General features: G+C 38.3%; 9 protein-coding genes across 9 annotated transcripts; 5 read left to right on the plus strand and 4 right to left on the minus strand.

Annotated features, from left to right (window-relative positions):
• Positions 1-368: 368 nt before the first annotated feature.
• On the minus strand, positions 369-2,896 carry I206_103838 (uncharacterized protein; the record flags this gene model as incomplete). Its single annotated transcript, XM_019159477.1, has 4 exons — positions 369-413; positions 486-1,191; positions 1,287-2,764; positions 2,837-2,896. 4 exons carry the CDS (start codon positions 2,894-2,896, stop codon positions 369-371), a joined length of 2,289 nt encoding a protein of 762 aa, XP_019007529.1.
• Positions 2,897-3,239: 343 nt separating this feature from the next.
• I206_103839 (uncharacterized protein) lies at positions 3,240-3,829 on the plus strand (the record flags this gene model as incomplete). Its single annotated transcript, XM_019159478.1, has 3 exons — positions 3,240-3,382; positions 3,458-3,631; positions 3,712-3,829. 3 exons carry the CDS (start codon positions 3,240-3,242, stop codon positions 3,827-3,829), a joined length of 435 nt encoding a protein of 144 aa, XP_019007530.1.
• Positions 3,830-4,267: 438 nt separating this feature from the next.
• Positions 4,268-5,227, plus strand: I206_103840 (uncharacterized protein; the record flags this gene model as incomplete). The annotated part of the gene is made up of 1 exon (XM_019159479.1): positions 4,268-5,227. The coding sequence occupies one exon, from the start codon at positions 4,268-4,270 to the stop codon at positions 5,225-5,227; it is 960 nt and encodes a 319-aa protein (XP_019007531.1).
• A 169-nt stretch (positions 5,228-5,396) lies between these two features.
• Positions 5,397-7,098, minus strand: I206_103841 (uncharacterized protein; the record flags this gene model as incomplete). The annotated part of the gene is made up of 11 exons (XM_019159480.1): positions 5,397-5,478; positions 5,543-5,627; positions 5,707-5,761; positions 5,831-5,983; positions 6,108-6,157; positions 6,220-6,313; positions 6,371-6,487; positions 6,566-6,670; positions 6,732-6,875; positions 6,948-6,982; positions 7,044-7,098. The coding sequence occupies 11 exons, from the start codon at positions 7,096-7,098 to the stop codon at positions 5,397-5,399; spliced, it is 975 nt and encodes a 324-aa protein (XP_019007532.1).
• An 885-nt stretch (positions 7,099-7,983) lies between these two features.
• Positions 7,984-10,578, plus strand: I206_103842 (uncharacterized protein; the record flags this gene model as incomplete). The annotated part of the gene is made up of 7 exons (XM_070202837.1): positions 7,984-8,241; positions 8,316-8,459; positions 8,521-8,548; positions 8,622-8,791; positions 8,864-9,049; positions 9,100-9,460; positions 9,524-10,578. 7 exons carry the CDS (start codon positions 7,984-7,986, stop codon positions 10,576-10,578), a joined length of 2,202 nt encoding a protein of 733 aa, XP_070058938.1.
• Positions 10,579-10,927: 349 nt separating this feature from the next.
• Positions 10,928-13,508, plus strand: I206_103843 (uncharacterized protein; the record flags this gene model as incomplete). Its single annotated transcript, XM_019159482.1, has 8 exons — positions 10,928-11,200; positions 11,291-11,366; positions 11,447-11,792; positions 11,870-12,346; positions 12,415-12,663; positions 12,738-12,968; positions 13,096-13,244; positions 13,357-13,508. 8 exons carry the CDS (start codon positions 10,928-10,930, stop codon positions 13,506-13,508), a joined length of 1,953 nt encoding a protein of 650 aa, XP_019007534.1.
• Positions 13,509-13,717: 209 nt separating this feature from the next.
• I206_103844 (uncharacterized protein) lies at positions 13,718-18,061 on the minus strand (the record flags this gene model as incomplete). Its single annotated transcript, XM_070202838.1, has 16 exons — positions 13,718-14,173; positions 14,297-14,737; positions 14,801-15,543; positions 15,628-15,752; positions 15,815-16,437; positions 16,509-16,538; positions 16,592-16,642; positions 16,694-16,914; positions 16,977-17,068; positions 17,126-17,138; positions 17,203-17,241; positions 17,315-17,628; positions 17,683-17,705; positions 17,767-17,783; positions 17,846-17,944; positions 18,025-18,061. The coding sequence occupies 16 exons, from the start codon at positions 18,059-18,061 to the stop codon at positions 13,718-13,720; spliced, it is 3,324 nt and encodes a 1,107-aa protein (XP_070058939.1).
• Positions 18,062-18,509: 448 nt separating this feature from the next.
• I206_103845 (uncharacterized protein) lies at positions 18,510-22,018 on the plus strand (the record flags this gene model as incomplete). The annotated part of the gene is made up of 16 exons (XM_070202839.1): positions 18,510-18,744; positions 18,805-18,991; positions 19,066-19,169; positions 19,226-19,376; positions 19,437-19,582; positions 19,695-19,899; positions 19,957-20,018; positions 20,074-20,132; positions 20,189-20,348; positions 20,415-20,639; positions 20,722-20,873; positions 20,934-21,108; positions 21,208-21,502; positions 21,603-21,675; positions 21,734-21,799; positions 21,881-22,018. The coding sequence occupies 16 exons, from the start codon at positions 18,510-18,512 to the stop codon at positions 22,016-22,018; spliced, it is 2,433 nt and encodes an 810-aa protein (XP_070058940.1).
• A 212-nt stretch (positions 22,019-22,230) lies between these two features.
• Positions 22,231-23,707, minus strand: I206_103846 (deoxyhypusine hydroxylase; the record flags this gene model as incomplete). Its single annotated transcript, XM_019159485.1, has 6 exons — positions 22,231-22,356; positions 22,428-22,568; positions 22,633-22,780; positions 22,874-23,083; positions 23,161-23,458; positions 23,554-23,707. The coding sequence occupies 6 exons, from the start codon at positions 23,705-23,707 to the stop codon at positions 22,231-22,233; spliced, it is 1,077 nt and encodes a 358-aa protein (XP_019007537.1).
• Between the last annotated feature and the right edge of the window lie 345 nt (positions 23,708-24,052).

Here is a 24,052-nt window from a genome sequence, read left to right on the forward strand (position 1 = left end):
TTCTTAGTTAGCTAGTCATAAAAGGGAAAGGGATGGAAACATGTAAAGCACCTTAAGAGAAGAATCACAATTAAAAATAAATAAGGTTATATGAGGATTCATCTTCTTTTCACTTAGCCTGATGCTGATTGATCGGTTAACTGACGCCCAGTCTTTTGGAACATGGCTCAATTCATCTTTGTGAGATTCGTTATTATTGCGATAGTATGATCAAGAGTAAAAAGGAAATCGGAAAAAAATCAATGATAAACATATCGATAGGAATGATAATTATCATATCAATCCACCGAAATTTACAAATTGTATATATGCATGATCATAAATTACTATATGATCTTTTTTTTACCTTCATTCAAACTATCAACATTTTAAGCAAGTAATAATGAACTCAAAGTAGCTTCAGTAGCTACAACCTATCAATAAAAAGCAAAACACATTATAAGCATTAACAACTAAATCATTTGTAAACCAAAAATCAGACTCACTTCAAGAGCTTGTTGAACTTCTAATTTTCTTCTTGCTTCTCTTAACCAATCTTGTGCTAATTTACCAGGCCAACCTTTAAGTGAATTAATTTCTCTTGTTGCACCATCTAAATCTTTTTCACTTAAACACCATTCTGCTCTTGCTAAAACAGCTCCTACATTATTTCCTTCAATTTTACCTGCAGAAGGTCTAAATAATAATTTAGATAATCCAATTGAAGCTAAATGTGATAAAACAGATGCTTCTTCAGGTTTAGGTACTAATGAAGATGAATGAATTTTATTTGATACACCACCATTTCCACTAAACCATGAACTTAATGAACCAAAAGATTTAACACCAGTTGAAGGAATTCCTGTTTTTTCTAATTGTTCTAATGTAATTCCAATAACATTTTTCTCATTTGAATCATTTGATGATGAAGATAAAGATTTTAATGCTTTTAATTCTTCATCAAATGATATATCCCCTTGATCAACTTTAGATTGAACTGCCCTTAAAGCAGACCAGATTTTATGTAATCTAACATTATCATCTAATTGAGCCGAGTTATCAATGGTAACTCTTTCAAGTTGTTTCAAAGAGGTAGTCAAATTGTCAAGTTTAGCTAATCGTCCTCCTCTTTCAGTCTCTACTTGGGTCTTTATAGATCTCAACCATCTTCGTTGGAGTTCAATACCTTGCGAAACGACTTCATCACGAAGTCTATGGCAAGACAGCATCAGTTTCAGATCAGACTCAGATCAAAGAAACGTGTATCGAAGAGGAGGACATCGATAGACTGGAGAAAAACAGCTCACCTTTGCTCGATATTCTGTCGTTGTGATTCTAATTCCCCTTCCAATTCACCTCTCCACTTCTCCACTAAAGTCTCTCTTTCTTTAGCCCAAGATTCTTTCAAACCTTGTTCGGATTTAGTCCAATCAGCTTCTCTACCTTTCAACAGATCCTCAAATTCTTTAGTTTTTTCTCCTACTGTCTTCTCCAATCGTTCTTTCTCAGCAGCTTTGACGTCATGTAATCTCTTGTTCAATGCAGTGAGATCATCTTGAGCTCTACTCAGTATACCATTTGCATCTGTTGATGGAAGACCAGTAGAGGAAGCGTTTGAAAGGGAAGAAGTCAAAGAATCAATAGTGGAAGCAAGTTGAGAGATTATAGGTTCTTCAGCTGCAAATTCTTTTACTTTCGGTACTAATAATGGTAAAGTTTGTTTGATTTTCTCTACTTTCTCTTCTACAACTGCTTTTACGGGTTTAGCTGGTGGGGGAATATAATATCCTGGAGGAGGTTCATGTCCTAATGGTAAAGGGGGTCCATCGTAAACTCTTTTACCTTCGAAAGTGGGTTGTTGAGGTTGTACTCCTGTTGGATTTAATTCTCTAGTTCTTTGTTGATAAGGTGAAACAGCTTTTTCATATTCAGTTGCATGTGGTTTAATGGCTTCCTTAACATCATGAGCTGCTCCTTCAACTTTATTTTCGGCATCTTTCAAAGCGTTTTCAGCAGAATCTAAGGCTTTCTTTGAAGAAGATTCAACAGATCCAATAGCTTTTTCAGCTTCTCTAACTATACCTTCTACACCATCTGAAAAATTAAACGGAACATCTTTTGTAACTTGATCTACTTTTTCCTTTGCATCATGAGCTAAGTGTTTTATCTTATCTTCTGCTTTATGAGTGGCTTCTAGTGCTTTATCTTTTAAATCAGATGCAGTGTGTTGAATTTTTTGAGAAGTAGTTTCTTTTCCAATTACAGAATCTTTCAATTCAACTCCTTTAGCTTTAACTTTTTCAGCAGAATTAATAACTTCTTTTTTAGTTTCAGAAGCTTTTCTTTCTACTTTTTGAGTTGTTGTTTCATTTCCTGTAGCTGATTGATAAGATTGAATAGCTTTTTTAGTTACTGATCCATATCCAAGAGATTCCCATCCATGATCATCTGCAAAATCAGCAATAGGTTCGGCACCTGGGAAATTTCCAACAAAGAAATCCCTATATCCTTCTGATTTTGTTGAAACGAATGCTGATAAACTGTAAAAAGTGACTGCTCCAAGAGTAGTGTAAATTATAAATCGTCTAAAGAACTTTCGGGGTTTTCTAGGTGGAGGAAGGTTTGAAGGGGGAGGCAGAGGTTTAGAAGCGAGAGTTGTTGAGCCTGGAGTAGGGGTAGTAGGAGGGATAGTCACTGGACGAGTAGGTATGCTGTTTAATGTCGTGGGTGGATTAGGAGGAAGAGCAGTACCTGGAGGGGGTGTCGAAGGGGGTGTAGCGAGACACTATGAAAAAGTGATTAATTCATATTGGTATACGCAGCATTGCAGATGATTAAATTAGAGAAAGATACTCACTCGTCTTTGAGGTAAAGAACGTGCTGCTCTTGATCGAGCTACACGAAGTTGACCGTACATCTCTCTGAGGATATGCGAGATGATCTATCTGATCGTTTTAGAAGGCGATATAATTGAGGCTTATGAGAACATTGACTTGTTTCAACATTCAGAGCAGTAGGATACCATTCGGATCAACCGGAGTAGCAAGAAGATAGCTAAAACGGAGTTATTTCGAATTACCGACTCACCATACGTCACTTTTAATTCAAGTGGCACTGAGGAATAATGACATCGTGGGAAAGCTTGAATTGTTAGAAAAAGGTTATTTTCAGTTGATCTGGTTGTCAAAATAAAGATCATTCGAATTCATATTCTTAGCGGACTAATCATATCCAATAATCAACAACAAATTCAACACAAAATGTCGAATTCTGACGATTTAATAACGACTTCAAATGGATTAGGCTATACAACTTCTTCAGCTAATCATCCAGAACAATTGGTAAAACCTCCTACAAATATTTCAGCAGATGAAGATACGATAGAAATTAAAATTGAATTTGGGTAAGGATTTAGCTATCATGATTTACAATGAGATTAAGATCAAACTTAGCTGAATTCTTAAATCACTTTTTTCAGTGGTGGACTTCATTTGATTTTCTCTTCTCAACCAAGTCATAAAATAAATATACCTAAAAATATAATTAATGAAGATGGTTCAAAACAACCTGTAAATATGAAATATTTGGTAAAATGGATGAAAAATAATTTATTAAGTGAAAGAGAAGAAATGTTTTGTGATGGTGATGGAGTGTAAGTATTTTAAATTCATATCAAAAAAATAGTCAAATACAAATTCTAATTTGTTTTTTGTTTTTTTTTTCTGGTAATAGTCGACCTGGTATATTGGTTTTAATAAATGATGCGGATTGGGAATTAGAAGGTGAATTAGAATATGAATTAAGGGATAGAGATGAAATTGTTTTCATATCTACTTTACATGGTGGATAAGTGTGAGTAAATTTTATAGTATCAAGATCAATCTAATTGTTCATTGTTTTAGATATAGATTACATATTCACCAATCATCAATATACCCTTGCATTTTATACCATTTTGATTATCACATATGTATTTTATCTCAATATCGAAATTATGATTATTTGTTCAATTTATTCGACTCATGAGGAAATCATAAGATTTTGAGTTATAGTGTTTTCACCTTTGTTTCTTAGGCTTCAACACGATGAAAGGTGATCGAGTATGCGACTTCGACTTGGATACACTAACAAAGGACTCCAGTTGGTGAATCGTCAAGACTCACCTCGTAGCTGACTCTTATAAGATCTCGTATGTGATACTTCTTGATCTGTGAAACCTACTGTCTATACTCTTATTCCTTATCTCATTGCTTAATTACCATTCAAACTCTGGACAGAGTATTTAAACATGTACTCGCGTTCATCTTCTAATGATTGGCGAGAAGCCAATCAAAGCGAATCAGCTAGTCATTTTGGTCGGAACTCTTCTACAAACGGAACGAATACTCAAGTTACAAACTCACAATTGCGATCAGCATATGATTCTAATATAGATAACAACTCATCACAGGGAATTAAACAATCAACAAATCGAAGTACTTCAAATTATACCACACCTTCTTCGCTATCTATTCGAAATGAGAAATCTTCTGTATTGAATCCAAATAAAGATGAAAAAATCAAATTCAATTATGAAAATTCAACTTTTAATTCTACTAATTCACTTTCTTCAAATTTACATAATTATAAAAAAATATCATCAAGTGAAATTCCAAAAGGTTTTATATTAACATGTAGTTATAAAGGTTCCTTATGGAAAATGAAAAATCCTAAAGCAGCTAAAGTACATTTTCAAACACGTTTAAATCCTGAATATTTTGCAAATAATTTATCATCATCATCATCATCATCGAAAAGATTTAATGGAAAATCTAATTTAGATTCAAATGTTATTGAAGATTTATCACTTAAAGCATCAATTTTAGAAAAAGTTTTTTTTGAAAAATTTATGGTTCAAAGATTTCAAAAATCAACAAGAAGAGATGAAGATATTCAAAAGACTAAGATAATTATAGAAGAAAATGATAATTCTTTAAAACAAGCTTGGAATGAATTAATTGAAGAAAATAGTAAATTTAAAGATTTATCAAAAGGTTTTATTCGTATTCCTTATAATTCTAAAAAAGATTGGTTAAGCGATTTAAATTCAATACCCACTCCAAATTTAGATCCAATCAGAGCTGAAGAATTGGAAATTCAAGCTTCTCACATAGCTTCAGGATTGACTCAAGATACTAATCAATTAACAGATTTGGAAATTAATAATTTACGAAGAGCTTATCACCGTTTACAACCTAGACCGTATTGAAGTACGACCATATTGCCATTTCTTCGATCAGCTTATATGTACAAACTCAAGCTTCATCGTACATATGACAATATATCCTTTACGATCTGCTTATCCACTTAATATATTCCAATTTGTCTAAATTTATGCATCATATTATGCATTCTCTCGTTTCATTTGGTTCACCACATCAACTTGCTATCAACACAGCTGAAGGTGTCAGACCATTCTCTTTCAAGCTTTTCTTCATTTCTTCCCTTGAGAACGTTTTACTGAATTAATAATAAGTCAGCTGCTATGGCTCACAAGATATTTTGCAGCTGATAGACGACGTACCGAGGGAAAGTAGATGCGAAAGTGACTGTATCAACATTATAATTTAAATTCTCAGATGCAATCCATTCGGCAACATCTATCAAAGCTATGATCAAATGTCATGATCAGCTGGCACACCTAATAGGTGAGATGAGGCGTCGACGGGCTGAAGGAGCGCAACGTACTGTGATCACTCGGGAAAGTCTTGGTCAAAGGCTGACCACCAACGCTCAACCGGACCTACAAATACACATGAGTATCAGCTAACTATCCACAGACTCAGGAAGCAGGGTAGGTGCAATAACTGACCTGAAGTCTAGTCTGGGGATTGTCGGAACTGCTCACTCCTGCTGCTGGCTTAGCGACGTTGACAGCAGGAGGAGGAGTTTGAGTGGTGGAGGATGAGCCTTCTCGAATTGCCTTTTCTCGTGCCGCTTTCTCGGCGCGTTCTCGCTTGTCCGCCTATTCAGCGAATATGAGCTTGAATCTAGTCCAGATGAAGTGTCCTAGTCGTCTTTACGGTAGCACGAGTATGTTGCTGAGAAGGAGGAAGAAATATTGAATGTTACCGCCATGTTTTACTCACTTCAATTTGAGCTTTGATAGCAGCTTTAGCTCTTGCATCTTCCAATTTCTCTGTACGCGTCGACTTAATCAGCTATCTTTGTACACCACAGAGACTGAAGAAGCTGACTCACCTCTTCGCTTCTGCTCTGCTTGTTTTTGCAATTCCTTAGCTTGCATATCTTCCTTGATTCTCCCCGTATCTTGTCCAGCTTTCCTCCTTAATGCCTATTGAAATAGATGAGCTGAGGACCCGACTACAGAGATGCTGATTCCGTAGCTCACCTCATTCGCCTTATTGTCCTTGGCATCCACTTTAGCTTGAGCGGCACGTTTGGCAGCCAATTTCTCTCTCAAATCAGCAAGTTTCGCCTTTTTCTCTTCTTCAGTTAACGGTTTGATCTATACATGATGTGTTTGTGTCAACTTGATGTGTGGAACCGGAAATATGGTCAGTCAGAGTGAGGTAGGTGGACTCACCTCTTCAGTAGACTCTTCGAATTGATCATGACCCGATTTCTCAGCATGGAACTCTGCACTAGCTGTTGATCGAAATATTTTACCACATTCACTACATTTTATCGACTGGTGATACGTCAAAATAAGCTAGATTCCTTCGTGTGCTGACAGGTTTAACTAAGATCACCTTGGCGACTAGTTCGGAATCATCTACGTCCCCACTTTCTATTTTCTTTATATTTGCTTTGACTGATTCTTCATCTTCTTCATCCTCATCTTCAGCTGTAGGTATAGGTTTTTCAGAATTGGCCAATAAATGATCCATTGCAGGCTATCAGTAAATCGAACATATGAGCTTACTCTTTCCTCTCCCAGGCTGAAGAAAGTACTAGATATAGCTCACCTGCAGACCTGACTTCTTAGTCGCCTTAAGAGCCCCTGCAACCACAATTATCAGCTCAATGATGACGGACATTCATTTTTTCGTGAGCTGACTCACAGTCTATACGAGCTGGGTCAAAGCCCATTGATATTAATGTTTCCTTATCTGACATCGTGCGGCTCTCTTGATGAAAACCCTCTGGCTGGACTAGACGGAGGAATAGTTAGAAAGGAAAAAGAGATAATTGAAATCAAGATGATTATATTGCTATCTACGCTGACGACATGGTTAACGGAAGGTGGAATGAGAGCCGGTCCACGTGGCTAAACGCTCGGATCGTGAGTAATTCATCATTGCGAATTTTCTTTAATGCGTATGTATGTGTTTGACAATTCTCGTCCAACTATGCAGAAACGAGTCTGGGTATGACCACAAGATGACATATTAGAACAATTTCGAACCGTCACAAAGAACAAACCATGATGATTGTGGACCTACTGAAAAGTGGGATTTCCATTTTCGATAAAATGGCCACCGCGACTGATTTTTGTTTTTCTTGATGCTGTTTCGTAGAGTGAATACGTATACCAGTTCTTATCGAGACTTGCGTACCATTATCGGGTGAAACCTAGTATCATCAGTGACTTCTAAGATGCGGAGTCGTACTATTCTGTTAGGAAGATTTACTAACATTATGCGATTGAGTCGAGTTGAGTCATGTTGACTAACGCGGTCCGTGCGTTTGTAATCACTCAAGTTGAAAGATCAAAGTAGTGATGACAAAAAAAAGATTCGCCTTGTCACATCTCCTGCTCAACGATGTTGCTATCTTCATCTTTTTGTTCACCTTCATTATTGTAGAAAACGATTATATTCCTGAACCGCTCGATTTGTATCTAATATTCCCTCCGACCTTCTGTATATAGCACTATCCTGTCCTCTTCTCACTGAAACCCTAAGCTAGTCCACCTGTCTTGATTTGATCCTTTTTATCTCGTCAGCTCACACCATATATCCCGTCCTTCACTGATCTACTACTCTCCTGCCCTCGCTTCCTATGAGCCGTCTCTTCCCCGTCAAAGGCCAACGTCAAGTCCTTTTAGGTGGAACCGATATTCCTGCGGAACAGGGAGAAATTTTGTTTTCTACTACTCCTCAATTCGCAGTTCTCAATACTATCTTACTAGATACTCACTGTTCAGGATGTCTGAGATCACCTGAACAGATCAGTGAAGATACCGATACGGATTTGGCGGAAGTCAAGAACCGGCTATTGACCTGTAGTGGGTGTCAGGTGCACAAGTATTGCAGTGTGGTCAGTTCGAATTCTTACCGCTCAGCAAAAGTTGGATATCAATGCTAACAGTACTTCCTCCGTCACTTCCAAAGAGGTGTTTTGCCAAATCCGCTGAAATGCACCAGCGAGAATGTCGACGCTTGAAAGAAATCCCCTCTTGGAAACCTTCGACTATGGCTCGACTGCTTGCGCAAGTTTTACTTACATTCAGAGATAATGAGGGGAACAGACGAGTTGTACGTATGAACCTTTCTTCATGTGTTCTTGCTGACCACGATTGGATTGTGATTGGTGCAGCTGGATGATCTGCCACTGTCCTACTCAGGTAAGGCTTACTCGGATCTCTTTTCTCAATCCTTTCTCAACAAGACCTTACACACATGCCATTCGGCTTATAGAAACGAGCAACAATCTCCTCGAATTCCTCAAAGACGGACGATTTCAAGAGGATATGGAAATACTGCTAGGAACACGCCATAAAGGTGAAGGAGGTGGTTACACGTATACACTGTTTGAGACAGAATACGGCATATGGGATGAGGAGGAATACTCATCGGTACTTAGAAAAGTAAGATGCATCATTGAACGACATGCCTTTGGTCTTATCTCCGTATTTGGTTGCTGACGTAATGATTATCAGCTCTTATCTTGCAAATTCATTATATACAGCGAAGCTGGAAATCCTGTGGGTCTGGGATTCTCGCCTTTCATGACGAGATTTCGCCACTCTTGTCGACCAAATTGTCAAATAGTCTTCCATTCTCCTCCAAACGAGAAGGGGAATATGAAGTTTGTAGCTAGTCGGAGCATCAAGCCTGGAAAGGAGGTAAGCTTCACCGATTCTACAGAGTCACTTGCTCATACTATGCGAGCTAGGTTACTATATCTTATCTGGAATTGTGTCTACCGATTCATCTTCGCCAAGATTCGCTAGAAGTTTACGGCTTCGACCATTCCACATGTTCCCTCTGCGCAGATACTCCTCTTGATCCTCGATGGACAGCTCTGCATCTTGATTGTCTGAAGAATGGCCGCATACCACTACTACCTATTGGTCACTCTCGAAATAAGAACGATAGCCCGCCAACCGAAAACGAACGCTGTCCAAAATGCTCCGACAAAGTGTCCCTTGAATCGTCGAATGACCTATATATAGAGCTGATAGAGTGCCTTGAGGATGAATGGAACAGAGAAATAGAAGGAGTGACTTTGCCTCGCGAGCCAAACAAATTTGTAGGTGAGTATCAGACTAAGTCCCACATCAGGCGTATAGTATGCTCATAATGGTTGAGGACTGTAGCGATACGGGAAGAGATTGAAAATTTATCGCCGCTACTCGAAATTGTTTCTGAATGTAATCCACCGACAACCTACCCCATCCCCTATCTGCAGTTGCGATTAGGTCGCCTATACAGAAACTCGCCAGGCGACAAGAAGAACTTATTTCGCAGCATTGATCAATGGCAGAAAGCATACCAATCTATACACCAGCTGCATCATCGAGTCCCCGCCCCGTTGACGTGTCAATTGGCTATAGATCTGTGCGAAGCCTACCTTCAGGCAGTTAGACACTATCGAAAGGCGCAGCGCAAAACACCGAAGCCACGAAATCCAATGAAGACTAATAGAAGACCTGAAGTAGCACCAAACGGTGACAACTCCGATAACGACATTCAAGAACGAGCGAACGTCAGGGAAACTTCAGATATAGCTGCTGCTAACCGTCCATTGCCCGGGTATAAGCTTGACGGGAAATCGCTGGATGAAGATGCAAAGCGCGCAGAGAGTGCCGATCAAACTGAAGCTGCGAAGAGTCCTGAAAGCGCTGAACCTGAAGACGACGTCGACAGCTGGATGGATGAGGAAGAGGCGTCAGACCTTAGGAATCACGTCGACGAATGGACAGATGTGTATCAGTCTTCGCAAAATAGTGATGACGATCAAGATGAAGTGGGCACAAGTGTAAATACCCTTCCAACCGCTCATAACGACACAGATCACCAAGACACGAAAATCAGCGTCACGAGGAAAGATATGACCGGAAGGCTACGGGCGGAAGAAGCGGATTCGACAGCGAAGTCCACACTAGCCAAGAAGGTCATATCCACTGCTCAGAAAGGGGCAGGCTCTGCCCAAGAGCCGGATCAGGTAGATTTCCTTTTAGATGATGCCCAATACGATGATATTCCCGAAAAGATTTCCGCGCTCAGCAGAAACGGAAAGATATGGAATAGACAGGCCAGATTACACCTCCAGACATTGGGCTTTGACGAAGGTCATCGGAGGTGTCTGCTTTTGAAGAAGTGGGATAGGGAATTGGATTATTTGGATACTTGGTTTCAGTACCTTGTATGATTCTTAAAAAATTGGTGACCTGATAATCAAGGAGCAATTTGGACTATAGAATGGTATATATGTGCCAAGAGTGCTGCTTAGAATTGTAGTATTCATATCATTACGGTAATTTGGTAGATTATATAGTGTAACCTGATCATAGTCGATGTGAACTTTGTTGCTTTGATAACCGCACTCGACCCCGTGGGGAAGCGTTCGAAACTACTTCGAAGACTTCGAAGATCCATTGATATGAAGTACAAAGAGTCTCATTCGTTACACTTTTCCGCCCTTACTCAACCTACTATCAAAAGTATAGGCGAGGTCACAGGATTGATTAAATCCGGTCGGGACTCGTAAGATTCTCGGCATGTTCAAAAAACCTTTAGCACATCAATCGAACGCAACACCTCTTCGATCTTCAGCAAGGCGTCAATTACTTAATTCCATTTTCGAACAACACCCTTCATTACTAGGTAAAGAGATTCGTCAATCGAATAAATCAGAAAATACTGATGTGGATAATTTAAATGAGAAGGGAGGAGATGATCAAGATGGGATTTCTGAAAAAGAATTGGGTAAATTAATATTACCTGAAGGAATTAGGATATCAAATTTTGAAACTTCTGCTGAAGTTGAAGGTGTATGTCGCTTCTTTCATTCTGATCCCAAGCGTAAATCATTATCACAATAATTATCAGAGAGCTGATTCTGGTCTGACTCTATTATGTAGACTTTTTGGCTTACTCCAGATGGTGATCCATTATGGATGACATTTGGAAGAAATTCAAAAGAGTATATACCGACTTGTTAGTGTTTCTCTGGTTATTGTGGTCTATTCTTGCAATCTACCAAGACACAATACTGACTTTGCTCTATATCCTTATAGTATATTTACTTTCATTATCATTACCTCATCCTCCTTTACCAATCTTACAACTACATAATCCAATACCTCCTCCAATATTAACAGGTGCACCATTATTTATACCTGCAGTTAGAAATTTATCTAAACCATTTTTGATACCTGATTTAGAAGAAAATCAATTAGTTGCATTTGTTTCTTCTGATTCTAATTCAACTGAAAATGTTAAATATATAGGTATAGGTAAAATTGTAGCTAAAGGAGGTATGAAAGGTGCATTAGAAAGACGTTTAAATAATTTAAAAAATGATAAAGGTGAAATAAAAGAAGAAGGTAAATTTGCTGATATATTATGTATAATTGATGATAAGTAAGTTCAATTTCTTAATTCCTATTTTTATTATAATAGTGGAAAAATTGTTAATTAAAATAATTTTTTGGTAATAGTTTATGGGAAATGGGTAATAAACCTATATTACCTACTTTTGACTTACCATTACCTACAAAAGCACTTGCTCCACCTCCTAGAGAAATCCAACAATCCAATCAAACTGATCAATCAGATGTACCACCAATAGAGAATTTAAATATTACAGATGATTCTGTTGGTTCTTCCTCCAATCAAACGGATTCACAAATTATAACTTCGGGTTCACTCTCTCCTTCAGAGATATCAACACTTCTTTCTATATCATTATTACAAGCATTAACAAATTTACAAACTTCTTCTTTTCCTATACCTGCATCTTTACTTTATTCTGCACATATTTTACCTAATAGACCTTCTTATATACCGAAAGAGAAAAGGGACGAAGTAGTTATAGCTAAGAGTGAATGGAAGAAATTAACTAAATGGATGAAGGAGGTTAGTAAAGAAGGATTATTGAAAATTAAAGAAACAAAAGGAGAGATAATAGTTCAGAGGTGGGTAATTTCTCATTTTATCTCTTTAGGTATTTACTTTTAGCTGAAATGGAGATTTCGATTGATAGTTTCGATCCTCAACATCCATCAGTACAAAATCATACTGAATTTACTACTATATATCAAGAAGAACTAAAAGCAGCTAAAAAAGCTACTCGAGAAGCTATTACACAATATGGATCTTCAACAATAGCTAAAAATGGAAATAATGTTATTGTTGGATCATCAATAAAAGGAAAAGAAAAAGAAATTTTAATAGAAGAAATATGGAAACCAACTGGAGCAGCAACTCCATTCTGGGAAGCTGCAGGAGTAGAGTGAGTTTAAAAGTTATGAATTATTATTATTAAAAGATATTTTTATTGATTTTTACTTTTTGGTTTGTAATTAGTAAATCTACATTTCATCAAACTTCAGAAATGAAATTAATATTAGATTCTTATTTGGTTAAAAATAATTTAATAATTCCAAATGATCATAGATTTGTATTTTTAGATGATGAATTAGGTAGAGCAGTTGGAATTAAAAAACTTGAAATTGGTGAAAAAATGACAAGAGATGAAATTTTAAAAAAATTAAAAAATGGTGTTAGTTGGAATGTGAATCTTGATGGAGTGATAAAGTGAGTAGGGATTTGTTTTAAATCCATTTTCATTTTCAGTGTTTCTTCACTTATTCTGAAGAATGAAGAAAAGATATTTGTCATGAATAAGGTATAGCTAAACATTTGAAATTTTTGTAATGCTTAGAAAGGGTACACTTCAACCTATTAGTATGACAGTTAAAACTAGACAAGGACGTAAAACTGTAACTCATTTATGGGGATTAGAAACTTTTAATATTGATATTGATCTTTTTGCTGAAGAATTAAGAAAAAAATGTGCAGGAAGTGCATCTGGTAAGTCTTATTTTTTAAAAAAAAGCTCTACATTCAATTAGGTAATTCAAAAAGAATAATATAAAAAACTGATTTTCCTTAATATTTTTGTTTTTGACAAATTTAATCTTAGTTGGTCTTTTACCTGGTTCTTCACCTAAATTAAATTTACAAGAAATTCAAATACAAGGTTCTCAAGTTAAATTAATAATTGAATGTTTAATTAATAAAGGTATACCTAAAAAGTGGATTAAAGAAACTGAAGATTCCAAAAAAAAGAAATAAAGAGTATTTTGTTTATGTATTTCTTTCATTTTAGAACACTGGCGTACATCACATTGCGCAAAAACATGTATTACATCATAATAATATCATACAATGAATTGATAAATACATCAAAATCCTTCTTCAACATCACATTTCCACTTAATGCTCTCTCATTCGTACGCACTGTAATCTATGTACTCTAATTCTATTCTACTTTTTCATCCATCTCAGATTTCCTTCTTAAAATTATCAAACCATCTAGTAATTGGTCCTTTCCTCTTATATCCTTTTTGACCTTTCGTAGATTTCCCTTGTGTTTTAGTGGTCGTAGAAGTTTTTTCAATTAAATCAATATATTTATTTATACCTGATTGATTTTGCGTTCTATTTTCATTAATTTGATTATTTGATCCTTCATTTTCATTTTCATCTTCATCATCTAAATCAGTCCAAATATCTCTATCATCTTTCTTATTTTTCTTTTTATTATTGTTATTATTTTTATTTCCTTTTTCTAATTTCTTTACTTCTCTAGCAGCTTTAACAGCTTGACTAGCTTTATTTCTTTCATTTGAATTTGAGAAAAAAGATGCTAATCCTACCCATATACTTAAACCATGTATAACTGTTGAATGTGTTGAATCTAATCTATCAGCCATTAAAGCTAATTGACGAGCTTCACCCTAGATATGAATACATTGTTTCAGCTTATTATCCTCCTCAATAGAATATTTAAGAAGGGAAACGATTCATGTGTGTTGGTTCGATTTCACCTATTTGAATGCAGATAATACGATTATACTCACAAAATCTCTTCTTGACACAATCGCACTTGGTGGTGGAGATTCACCATTCAAAGCCCAAGTCCAACTCTCACTCCAATCGATCGGGTCTTGCTTCTCCTTCGAGGAGCTAGCAGGGGTATTGCCACCCCCGGACGTAATTCCACCCGATTCATTCCCAATACGTTTTTCGACCTTCTCTAGCCAATGATTTCCAATTTTTCCACCTTCTCTTTGAGCAATTTTCAAATTCTTTTCTCTTCTTCTCTTTACTCCTTTGGCAGCTCGATGATACTTTTTATCCCATAAAGCTTGTCCATTTATATATCTCAAAGCTGGTCCTTCTTTTATGAAACCCACTTCATCAAGTGGCATCTGAATTGCTTGTAATTTTTCAGGTGGCTCAAGTGGTCTAAGTTCACCTATCGTTGAGACTCGTTCACGTATCATATGAGCGGTAAATGGCTAAACAAAATCTCATCTGTCAGTCACCGTAACGGTCAGTATATACTGAAAACCTATACTCACATCATCTCCGTTATATATACCTGCCCAACCAGCCTCTCCCTGTTTGGCTTTCCAGTCATTTGCATACTGTTCTTCAACCTCGAATCTAGGTCCAGAGTCATCTCCACTAGGTTGACTATTCCCTCTTCTACCCTCTTTAGGCATCTCCGATCCACTGCCATTCTGTGGATTCGGGGAAGGAGGTAAAATCGATGCCTTCCTTTCTCTTTCTCTTTCGGACCCCATCGAAGAATCGAATGAAGAAGCGAATGATACGTTCCTGGTTGGTGTTTTGATATTCAGAGTATGCTTCGATTCCTCAGGCTTCGGTGTTGACACTATAGAGACTGATGGTGCCTCTTCGATCGAGCGAGGAGAATCAGCTCGATGCAACTCATCGCCTAAGGCCAAATCTAATGTTGGAGGCCTTCTCTTCAGATCAATTGACTGCTCTGGTGAAAGTACAGCTGGTGTAGCGGTCAAGGTATTATCTACTATCCTCTGTTCAGTGTCAATTGGGGTCGAAGGCACGCCTACTTCATCGGTAGTCGATAGTGATTGAAGCCCGCCGTGACTAGATCCTCGGGACATTGACTCATGAGGCGTACTGTCTTCAGAGTCTTTAGGAGTAGCAGGGTATGATCGTGAGATGTACCGCGATCCAGGTGCAGAAGGAGTTACGTATCTTGCGAAGCTTGCGATCGCCCTGAACGCTCCTCTTGATGGGCGAGTCATGGACAGCAGAGGCAGATCGTGACAAACCCCTGCGATGCAAGAATTGATTAGTCATCAAGAAGAGGTATTGTCCGGTCGAAGCTACCATCGTGCAAAGCGGAATTGGGACTTACCATCATACACTTGCAAATGAACATTGGTAGCACCATGTTTCTCTTCTATCCCGTGTAAGGATGGTAAGAGAGCCTTGACATCATCTCGAATAGGGTACCCATCCGGATTCGCAGCCTTATGTGCGCTATTTCAGATGTTACTCATTAGTTGCTTCCTTATATCGATGTGTATACTTTGCGAGCTCACAGGAAGATGATCTCATCTCGCAGCACTTCCTTATCTCCGCACATAACGAATAAAGGAGGCAAACCACCTAAATACCCAAGTACTGGTGAAACCCAAGGATGACAAAGTTGTGCATTCGTAGCGTAAAGTTGAATTTGAGTATCAATTAAAATTTCCTCTTCTTTGACAGTCAACTTCAATGGTATATCACATTGAGCTAAAGTTCTCGCTCTTGTTGCTGTCTCGGAATCTTTAATTTCTTCCGATTTCGTTGCTAGTTTAGAGAATAGCAGGGCGGGATTTGCTCTCGAAGGATTGCCAGAAGGTTCACCGTGTGGTTCAGGATGTTTGTTCTCTGATTTATCAGCCATTGGGTGTAAATCTGATTCACTTTTATCTTTAGATTTGGCCAAACCTCCTGCTGGATCTGAAGTTTTCAATTTGTCAGGTATGGTAGTAGGTTTCCCAATAGTTGAAATGTCTTCCTCCTCTAGGCTGGCTTTCGAAAGTGCTTCATGTATTTCCTCAGCTCTGTGAGGGTGATGATGAAATCTGCTAACTACTTCTTTGACTCTTGATTTGAGATTGCTTTGCACTTCCTGCGTCAAGGGAGGTGGCGGCGGTGGCCAGAGGGAAGAAGGTTTCTAGGACGTATGTCAATGACAGATCAGCTGACACACGCAGAGACAGTTTCGCTACACGAAAGCTGACGAACATGTATGAACCCGTAAGGAGGAACGATATCCTAAGCGTATGGAATCAGCCATTACAAATGCGTCGCCATATGAGCAGACTCACCGTGGCCGTGTTCTGCAAGATACTAGGGAAACTATGCGTTAGATCCGACCACTTTGTATAGACTGTTAGCCAGCTTCAATGTTTCCTCTACTGACAACTTACCGGACTAATCAAAACTGCTCCAGCAGGCAAGTCTAATCCTGGTGTATCCCTCAAGATCTGGAGTAAAGCTAGACAGAGACCTCCACCGGCGCTATCCCCAGCTAAAATAATGCTTTTAGGATCTACAGGACGATGTTGCGATCCGGGAGGTGGGTTCGTGAGGTATATGTATGCTGCCAGACAGTCTTGGAGCGCGCATGGAAAAGGGTATTGAGGGGTCTCTATATCCGCAATCTTGTTAGTGCTTCTGGAGCTGGGTAGCTCCTGAGAAAAAAGCGCTTACTCCTATAATTGACGGCGAAACATCTACCATGCATCTTACGAGCATATCGCCAAATTGTATATCGATGAGTATTAATCGATCCCCAATAGTAGCTGGACATGCTTGTCAGTCAGTTGCTCTTTATTTAGTGTATCACAAGCTGTACTCACGCTCCACCATGTACTGCATCAATAGCGATTCGTGGTCAGTTTAGCTTAGGCGATTAGATCAGTGCGCAATGACTGACTGTATAGCATACACCGCAGTCTGTCCATCTCGGGCCGGACTATCAGGTTAATGTAAGCTGATATACGTACGTATTGCGAAATATTCGATGGGCTTGTAAACCGCAGACTTACATTCTCCTTCATCACCTTCTTCCTCACCTTCATTCTCTCTTCTTTCCTTTTCCCGCTTTTCCTCTGCTACAACACCCTTCCAATCCTTCTTCATGACTATCCATTCCCCTTCGACCCCTAGTCCTGCTCTCACTTGCCACCATTTTGTACCGCCTGCTATTTTATAAGCCATTTCTTCTCCACCAAATCCATCAATCATATACTTGGCAGCATCATTCAAGGATGTTCGAGGTATCGTTACTCGATGTACACCTACCCATGGTGGAGATGGAGTACGTACTTGTCCAAATCGCTGCAGTGCTGCTACAGGGTGTCTACAGAGTTTTGTCAGCTAGCCTTATAGTAGAAGTACCAAAAACAAAGCTGACTTCGTTGCGATTTCCAGAAAAGTCTGATATCTCAGATTAGCGCTTGTTTGATTTCTTGTCAGTGAAGAAGAGGAGAACACTGACTTTCATAATGACAAAGGCTAGGAATGACCATCAGCTTAGATTACAAGGAGGTCTAAGGATCTCACAGCCAACCACTCACCCTCATCATACATCAGATCCTCCCGTGCCTTCCCTTTATCAGCAGATGGTCTTGGACCGATGAAATGCTTGAACAAGGTCTCTAAGACGAGAGGTCCGGCTAATGTAGGCATCGATGTATATCAGCGATTAGACTTCACATAGTCGGAACTGCAGTGAGTTAGAATAAGCTGATCATACCTGTAGCCAAAGCTTGAGGAGTCAACAGGTCTGGCATTCTGAACTTCCAACAGTGATGTAATCCGGTTCCAGGTCAGGGAATGATAAGGGGCAGGCGGGTCGAGCGTTTTACAGCGAGTTATCAGGATTTACAGATAATTTAGATCAAAGTCTTGAAGAATAGTCATAGAATTCACAAGTGGAAGCAAAGCATATTTGAATGTAATGATATTGAGAGGTCATTCGAGATCATTTCGAATCTGCCGTTACAGAAAAAAGAGAGACGTCGTTAATAGTAGATTACAGCATGCTGGTGAATGAAATTGAACCAAACAACATCTCAATCTTTCTTTCCGTTGGAGCTGATTTCTCCTATTCTAAATTTGATTCCGTCATGAATTAACAATTATGACATCGCTGACGCAAGTACAGTCCACCTATATTATCTTCTTCTCGTCAGCTATAACTCATAGCATATTGGCGATATACCCACAAAAGACAGCAAGATGTCATCACCACCTTATCGATTAGCGTTTGCCCTTCATGGGCACGCAGCTGACGTTCGAAGTTTATGTGCACCTTCACCTGAAATACCTCTCCTTCTTTCGGCAAGTAGAGATGGATCAGCGATCGTATGGGGTCCATCAAGTAAATCGAAAGAATGGGATGTCAAATTAAGAGTAGAAGGTCCAGAGAAGAGGTTCGTAAGTTGCGTAGGACTAACTAGATGGAATGGACAAGGTGAGCTAGCAGATGCGTTATTGTACAAGCACAAATATAGCTAACAGTCTCTTGAAATAGCCTTCCTCTTGATTGGTTCTCAATCTGGAATACTCGCTTCTTATACACTTCCATCACCTGATAGTCCACCTCCAACGGATGATGCTCCTCTCCAAGAACCTCATCATACTCTTGTAGAGCATCGTCAAAATTTGTGTTGTTTGGATACTAGTAAAGGTGGATTAATAGCTACTGGAAGTTGGGACAAGTAAGTGATTTCCGCGGTGCAGAAGTCAATATAAGCTTCCGCTCTTGATGATCTGAAGCTGATCGTGTGATTAGAACTGTGATCGTTTGGAAAGATTACAAAAGGGTTTTGACGATAGAAGGCCACGAACAAGCCATTTGGGCAGTCAAATTTGTTGGCGAAGATAGATTATTGACAGGTAAGCTACCTCTTTAGGTCGCCGTTGCGTTCAATTGTAGCTTACACGTCTTGTAGCATCCGCGGACAAGAAAATCACATTGCATTCCTTAGATGTATCTTCTGGCAGATCGACACCTCTACAGACGTATAGTGGTCATACCGAACCAGTCAGAGGATTGAGCTTGAAACCTGATGGAACAGGGTTCTGGTCCTGCGCCAATGATGGGTCAGCTGGTTATCTCACTCCCTATAGAAGACCAAACAGCTGATATATGATGATGGATAGTAATATCAATATCTACTCTTTCGATCAGCCCAGCCCCAAAACAACTCTATCTGGACATACATCTTTCGTTTACTCAATCAGCGCTTTCCCCGATGGCTCAGGAGCCATAAGTACGGGTGAAGACGGTACCTTGCGGGTATGGTCAGGTGAGCTGTTCTTCTCAACCTTGCTTTCAAATATTTTCAGCTCCGCCATCTTGCTCTAGAAGCACTTCGCTATATTATATCATGATCACTGAGTTTGCTGTGTTGTGTTTAGAAACCGACCTGGTGCAAACTATCCCACATACTTCCAATTCTCTATGGTCGTCAGCTATCGTCCCATCAGGTCTCGCAACCCCATATATAGCCTCTTCATCGTCTGACTCGAGTATACGGTTCTTCACGAAAGAAGAAAGATTGATAGCCAGTGCCGAAGAAAGAGCAGAATGGGATAAAGAAGTCAGCGGGAGACAACTTGATAAGTGAGCTTTTGCGCTCTTGATTATTGAACAAGGATACAAGCTGACGATGTCCCTTAGATCACAAGTGGGCGATGTCAAGCAATCTGATTTACCAGGTATTGAAGCTCTCGGTCGAGAAGGTAAGCTGACAATTCCGACTTCATACTGACGTGAAAACTTACTCGACGCGTGCAGGCAAGAAGGATGGACAAGTGATTATGATCAAGAATAATGGTGTCGTCGAAGCCTACCAAGTGAGTTGTATCGGTTCTTGCAAACGCATGGACTTTAACTGAACGGAGGGTTGTAGTGGTCGCAACCTACTTCCACGTGGCAACAGATCGGACAAGTTGTGGATGCGATTGGACAAGGCAGAAAACAGCTGTATGAAGGACAGGAATACGACTACGTGTTTGATGTAGACGTCAGTGAGGGTATGCCACCCCTAAAGCTGCCTTATAATGTATCTGGTGGGTCGATCAGCTATCTCAATGCAAGTCACCACAACAGCATAGCTGACAATGACCGATTTGCAGAGAATCCTTGGATTGCGGCCCAGAAATTCTTAGACAGAAACGAACTCCCTTCTACTTATTGCGAACAAGTGGTCGAGTTCATACAAAAGAATACAAATGGTGTAAGTTTAGGTCAACCTAGCGGGGGAAACGATTTTGTCGATCCGTTCACTGGTGGATCAAGGTATACTGGCGCCGCTTCATCTAATGCAGGACCAAGTTATGGAGGAGGCGATCCATATACAGGTGTGTGATATTCCGATTGATCGGTCTTAGCTTGCAAGTTCTCTAAAAGATACCTTGTGTGCTGATGCAAATGATCTCTTAGGATCTGGAGCATACTCATCCAGCCCTGCTCCTCCTGCACAAAAGTCGAATGGCATTTTACCTGTCAAAACATACCTTTCTTTCAAACAGATGAATGTGAACGCAGCGAAAGGCAAGATTTCGCAATTGAATGATGAAGTAAAGGCCTCAAACGTAAGCAATTCTGCTATTTCACGCTTCATCGTTCAGTCAAAACTGATACAAAATGTGCAGCCCGATTTAGCGATCTCAGATGAAGAAGAAAAAACTTTGAATGAAATATACGCTTTACTTTCTTCTCCTGCCGTTTCATTGCCTAGTCCAAACACGAAAGACTCGAAACAACGATACGATCCAAATGTGTTCTTAGGATTAGTTGGAAAATGGCCAGAAGATAAGCGATTCCCTTGTGAGTATTCCTGCGTCATACGCATTTCTAACGCCATTTTGCCCTTCCAAAGTCATCTGTACGCGTGTATAGCTACGATTCACTAACACCATTATACAGTGATCGATCTCGCTCGATGCCTTGCACCAATCTCACCGCTATTCGGTTCATCCCCCTCAGCACCGAAAGTATTTATAGAAGCTTGTGCCCTCGACACACCATGGCAATCTTCAAAAGCTCGAGAAACAAATACCCTCTTATCCTTGAGAGGTCTAGCAAATCTCTTTTCTACAGCAAATGGAAGATCGACTATATCGGAGGCTGAAAATGCGAAAAGCGTATTGAGCATTCTGAGTGGATTCGATTGGTCGATTTGGGGAGTCAGAAAGGTTGTTGTGGCTACTATAGCGTTGAAGTGAGTTGAATATCTTAGATATCGAATCATGACTTGGTCTTCAAAGGAGGAATCATCGCACAACTGACTAATGAATTGTCGTTTTCCGCAATCTTGCTAGTTATTCAATCGTAGCTGCCACTTCGAAACTCCCAGCGCAAGTTGCTGGTGATCTCTTGAATCTGATAAGCAAGGTGAGCTATATCTTGAATTTCACTAAGTTAGAAAGACATTGACACTGTTCAATGATAGGTCTTGCAAAATGAAACGGATGATGTAGAGACTATTTACAGAGCTTCAGTGGCATTGGGTAATCTTGTAAGTTAATCATGACTATTTTTCAGTATTTTGTACAAACGTATAACTTGATTAATTTTCTGTAATTTTCGCCCCAAATAGCTCGTATCGCCGTTAGCTGGAAGTTTGCAAGTAGGTTTAATTCAAGAAGCTAAATCAAATATCAGTTCTTTGGCAAATGTAAAAGGAGAAAAGAGATTAAAAGATTTAGCTAAAGAGATTGAAGGATTAGGCGTATGAGATCTTTGGTGAAAGTAGAATAGTAGTTGTAGCATTTTCATCCGAATAGATATATATTATGACTTACAGTAAAATGTTTAATTTCACTTATTTAGTAAATGATAAGTTATAAATGCATCGAAATAGGAATGATAGGTATATGAAAAAGAGAAATATGCGAGGTATATACAACAACTATTCAAATAGGATAAAGATGGAAACATAATTAGTCTTTAAGCAATTGTCATAGCTGCTACAGCAGCGTGAGCTGAACGTTCCATTCCAGTTGTATTTGATTTTTCATTCGTTGTTGAAGTTAAAGAATCAAGTGGATTAAATTGATCAGTTGAATTTTCATACTATTCAGTTTTTTCATCATTAATTAGTTTCTTAAACCTAAAAATGAATAATAGAAAACTTAAATACTCACCTCCCACATATCAATAGCTACTTGACAACTTTCTCTAACTACTATAGGTGCATCTTGTTTTAAAGCCCATTCTCTAAGTACAGATAAAACTCCACCTTTAGGTAATTGTTGATCAATAGGTAAATTAGATTGATCTTCACCCTATTTTATTTTGAATTTTGTAATTCAGTAATGAGATATTTATTAGGAAAAATGATTAACTAACCTCTATTCCATCAGAAGCTATTCCACCTAAAGCTTCAGCTGCTTCATGTCTTACCATATCATCTTCTTTTGAATCTCTTAATCTACTTAATAATGAAGGGATTGAATAAGGTGAAGATAATTGACCGAAAATATAAGCAACTTCGTGTCTATATAAAAGGTCATTCAAAATTAGCTTTCTGTATGAAATCCGTATTGCAGAATGATTTTCAAATCGATCGAAAAATACAATTATGACTTACCTGAATAAAGCTGATCTATCTTTAAAACCATCTGCTAAAGCTTCAACAGCTTCTTTACTATTTGCACCAAAATCTCTTAAAGCAAACATTGCTCTATATCTTTCGAAAAGTGGTAAAGAAGTATTAAGTAAATCTTCTTTAAGAGATGGAATAGAAATATCTCCTATAGGTATAGCAGAAGGTGCTGGATCAATAGTTGGGAAATCGGGACTAATTTAAATCATTATGATTGATTAGTACAATTGTTTAAGGATAAAAATTAAAAAAAAAATTGAAAATAAACTCACTTTAATTTTCTAGCTTTTCCTTCAGGTGAATTATCAAATTCAATTTTTTTAATTGCAATTTCACAAGTTTCTCTAACTTCTATTGAAGGATCATTTAAAAATTTATTTAAAATTTCTAAACTTTTTAATTGACTTAATGCACCTAATGCTTCTGCAGCTTCATGTCTAACCATTGAACAATGTTTTCCTAAATCATTATTTAAAACAGAATTTAAAATTGGTAATGCTTTTAAATTTGAAAGTTGTCCTAAAACATATGCTAATTCATGTTTAAGTAAAGGTGAAGGATCTTCAAGACCTATTAAAAAGAAAAAGATTAGTTTTTTAAGATCATTATTTTTTTGTTTTTTTTTTTGAAATCTCGATAAACAATGATATGATATGAATATTCACCTTCAGCTATTATATCTACTACTTCATCTCCACCAACAGCTTTTAACATGAATAAACTTCTAAATCTTTCATGTAATGGTGTTTTACCTGATGTATTTAATAAAGTAGCTTTAAGAGCTGAAAGTTGTTCTGGTGTAACTTGAATAGATGACATGATGTAATAGTATAAGTATCGTCGGAGTATTGATTAAAGGTGATACTATATCAAATCGGTATTTCTTGATTGATGAGCGAATTTGACTAGATTGATAGACCTCAAGAATATATTACTACCCTTTAAATTTTAATTTTATTGAATCGTACTAATCTGATAAGATCTTTGCACCGTCAAACTTCTCAAAATCAGAAAAATAAAAATAAAAATATCAATCCTACGGCCGAGCAGTAAGAGCGGGATCAAATGTATCAACGGGGTATGAATGCGGGGTAAATTCAACAGATTAACATATTCCTCCGTCCCCCCGTGATTAAAGCTACTCATTCAACGTCATCTTTACAT

The sequence above is a fragment of the Kwoniella pini genome, chromosome 5 (assembly GCF_000512605.2).
Source record: "Kwoniella pini CBS 10737 chromosome 5, complete sequence".
Classification (NCBI taxonomy): Eukaryota; Fungi; Basidiomycota; class Tremellomycetes; order Tremellales; family Cryptococcaceae; genus Kwoniella; species Kwoniella pini.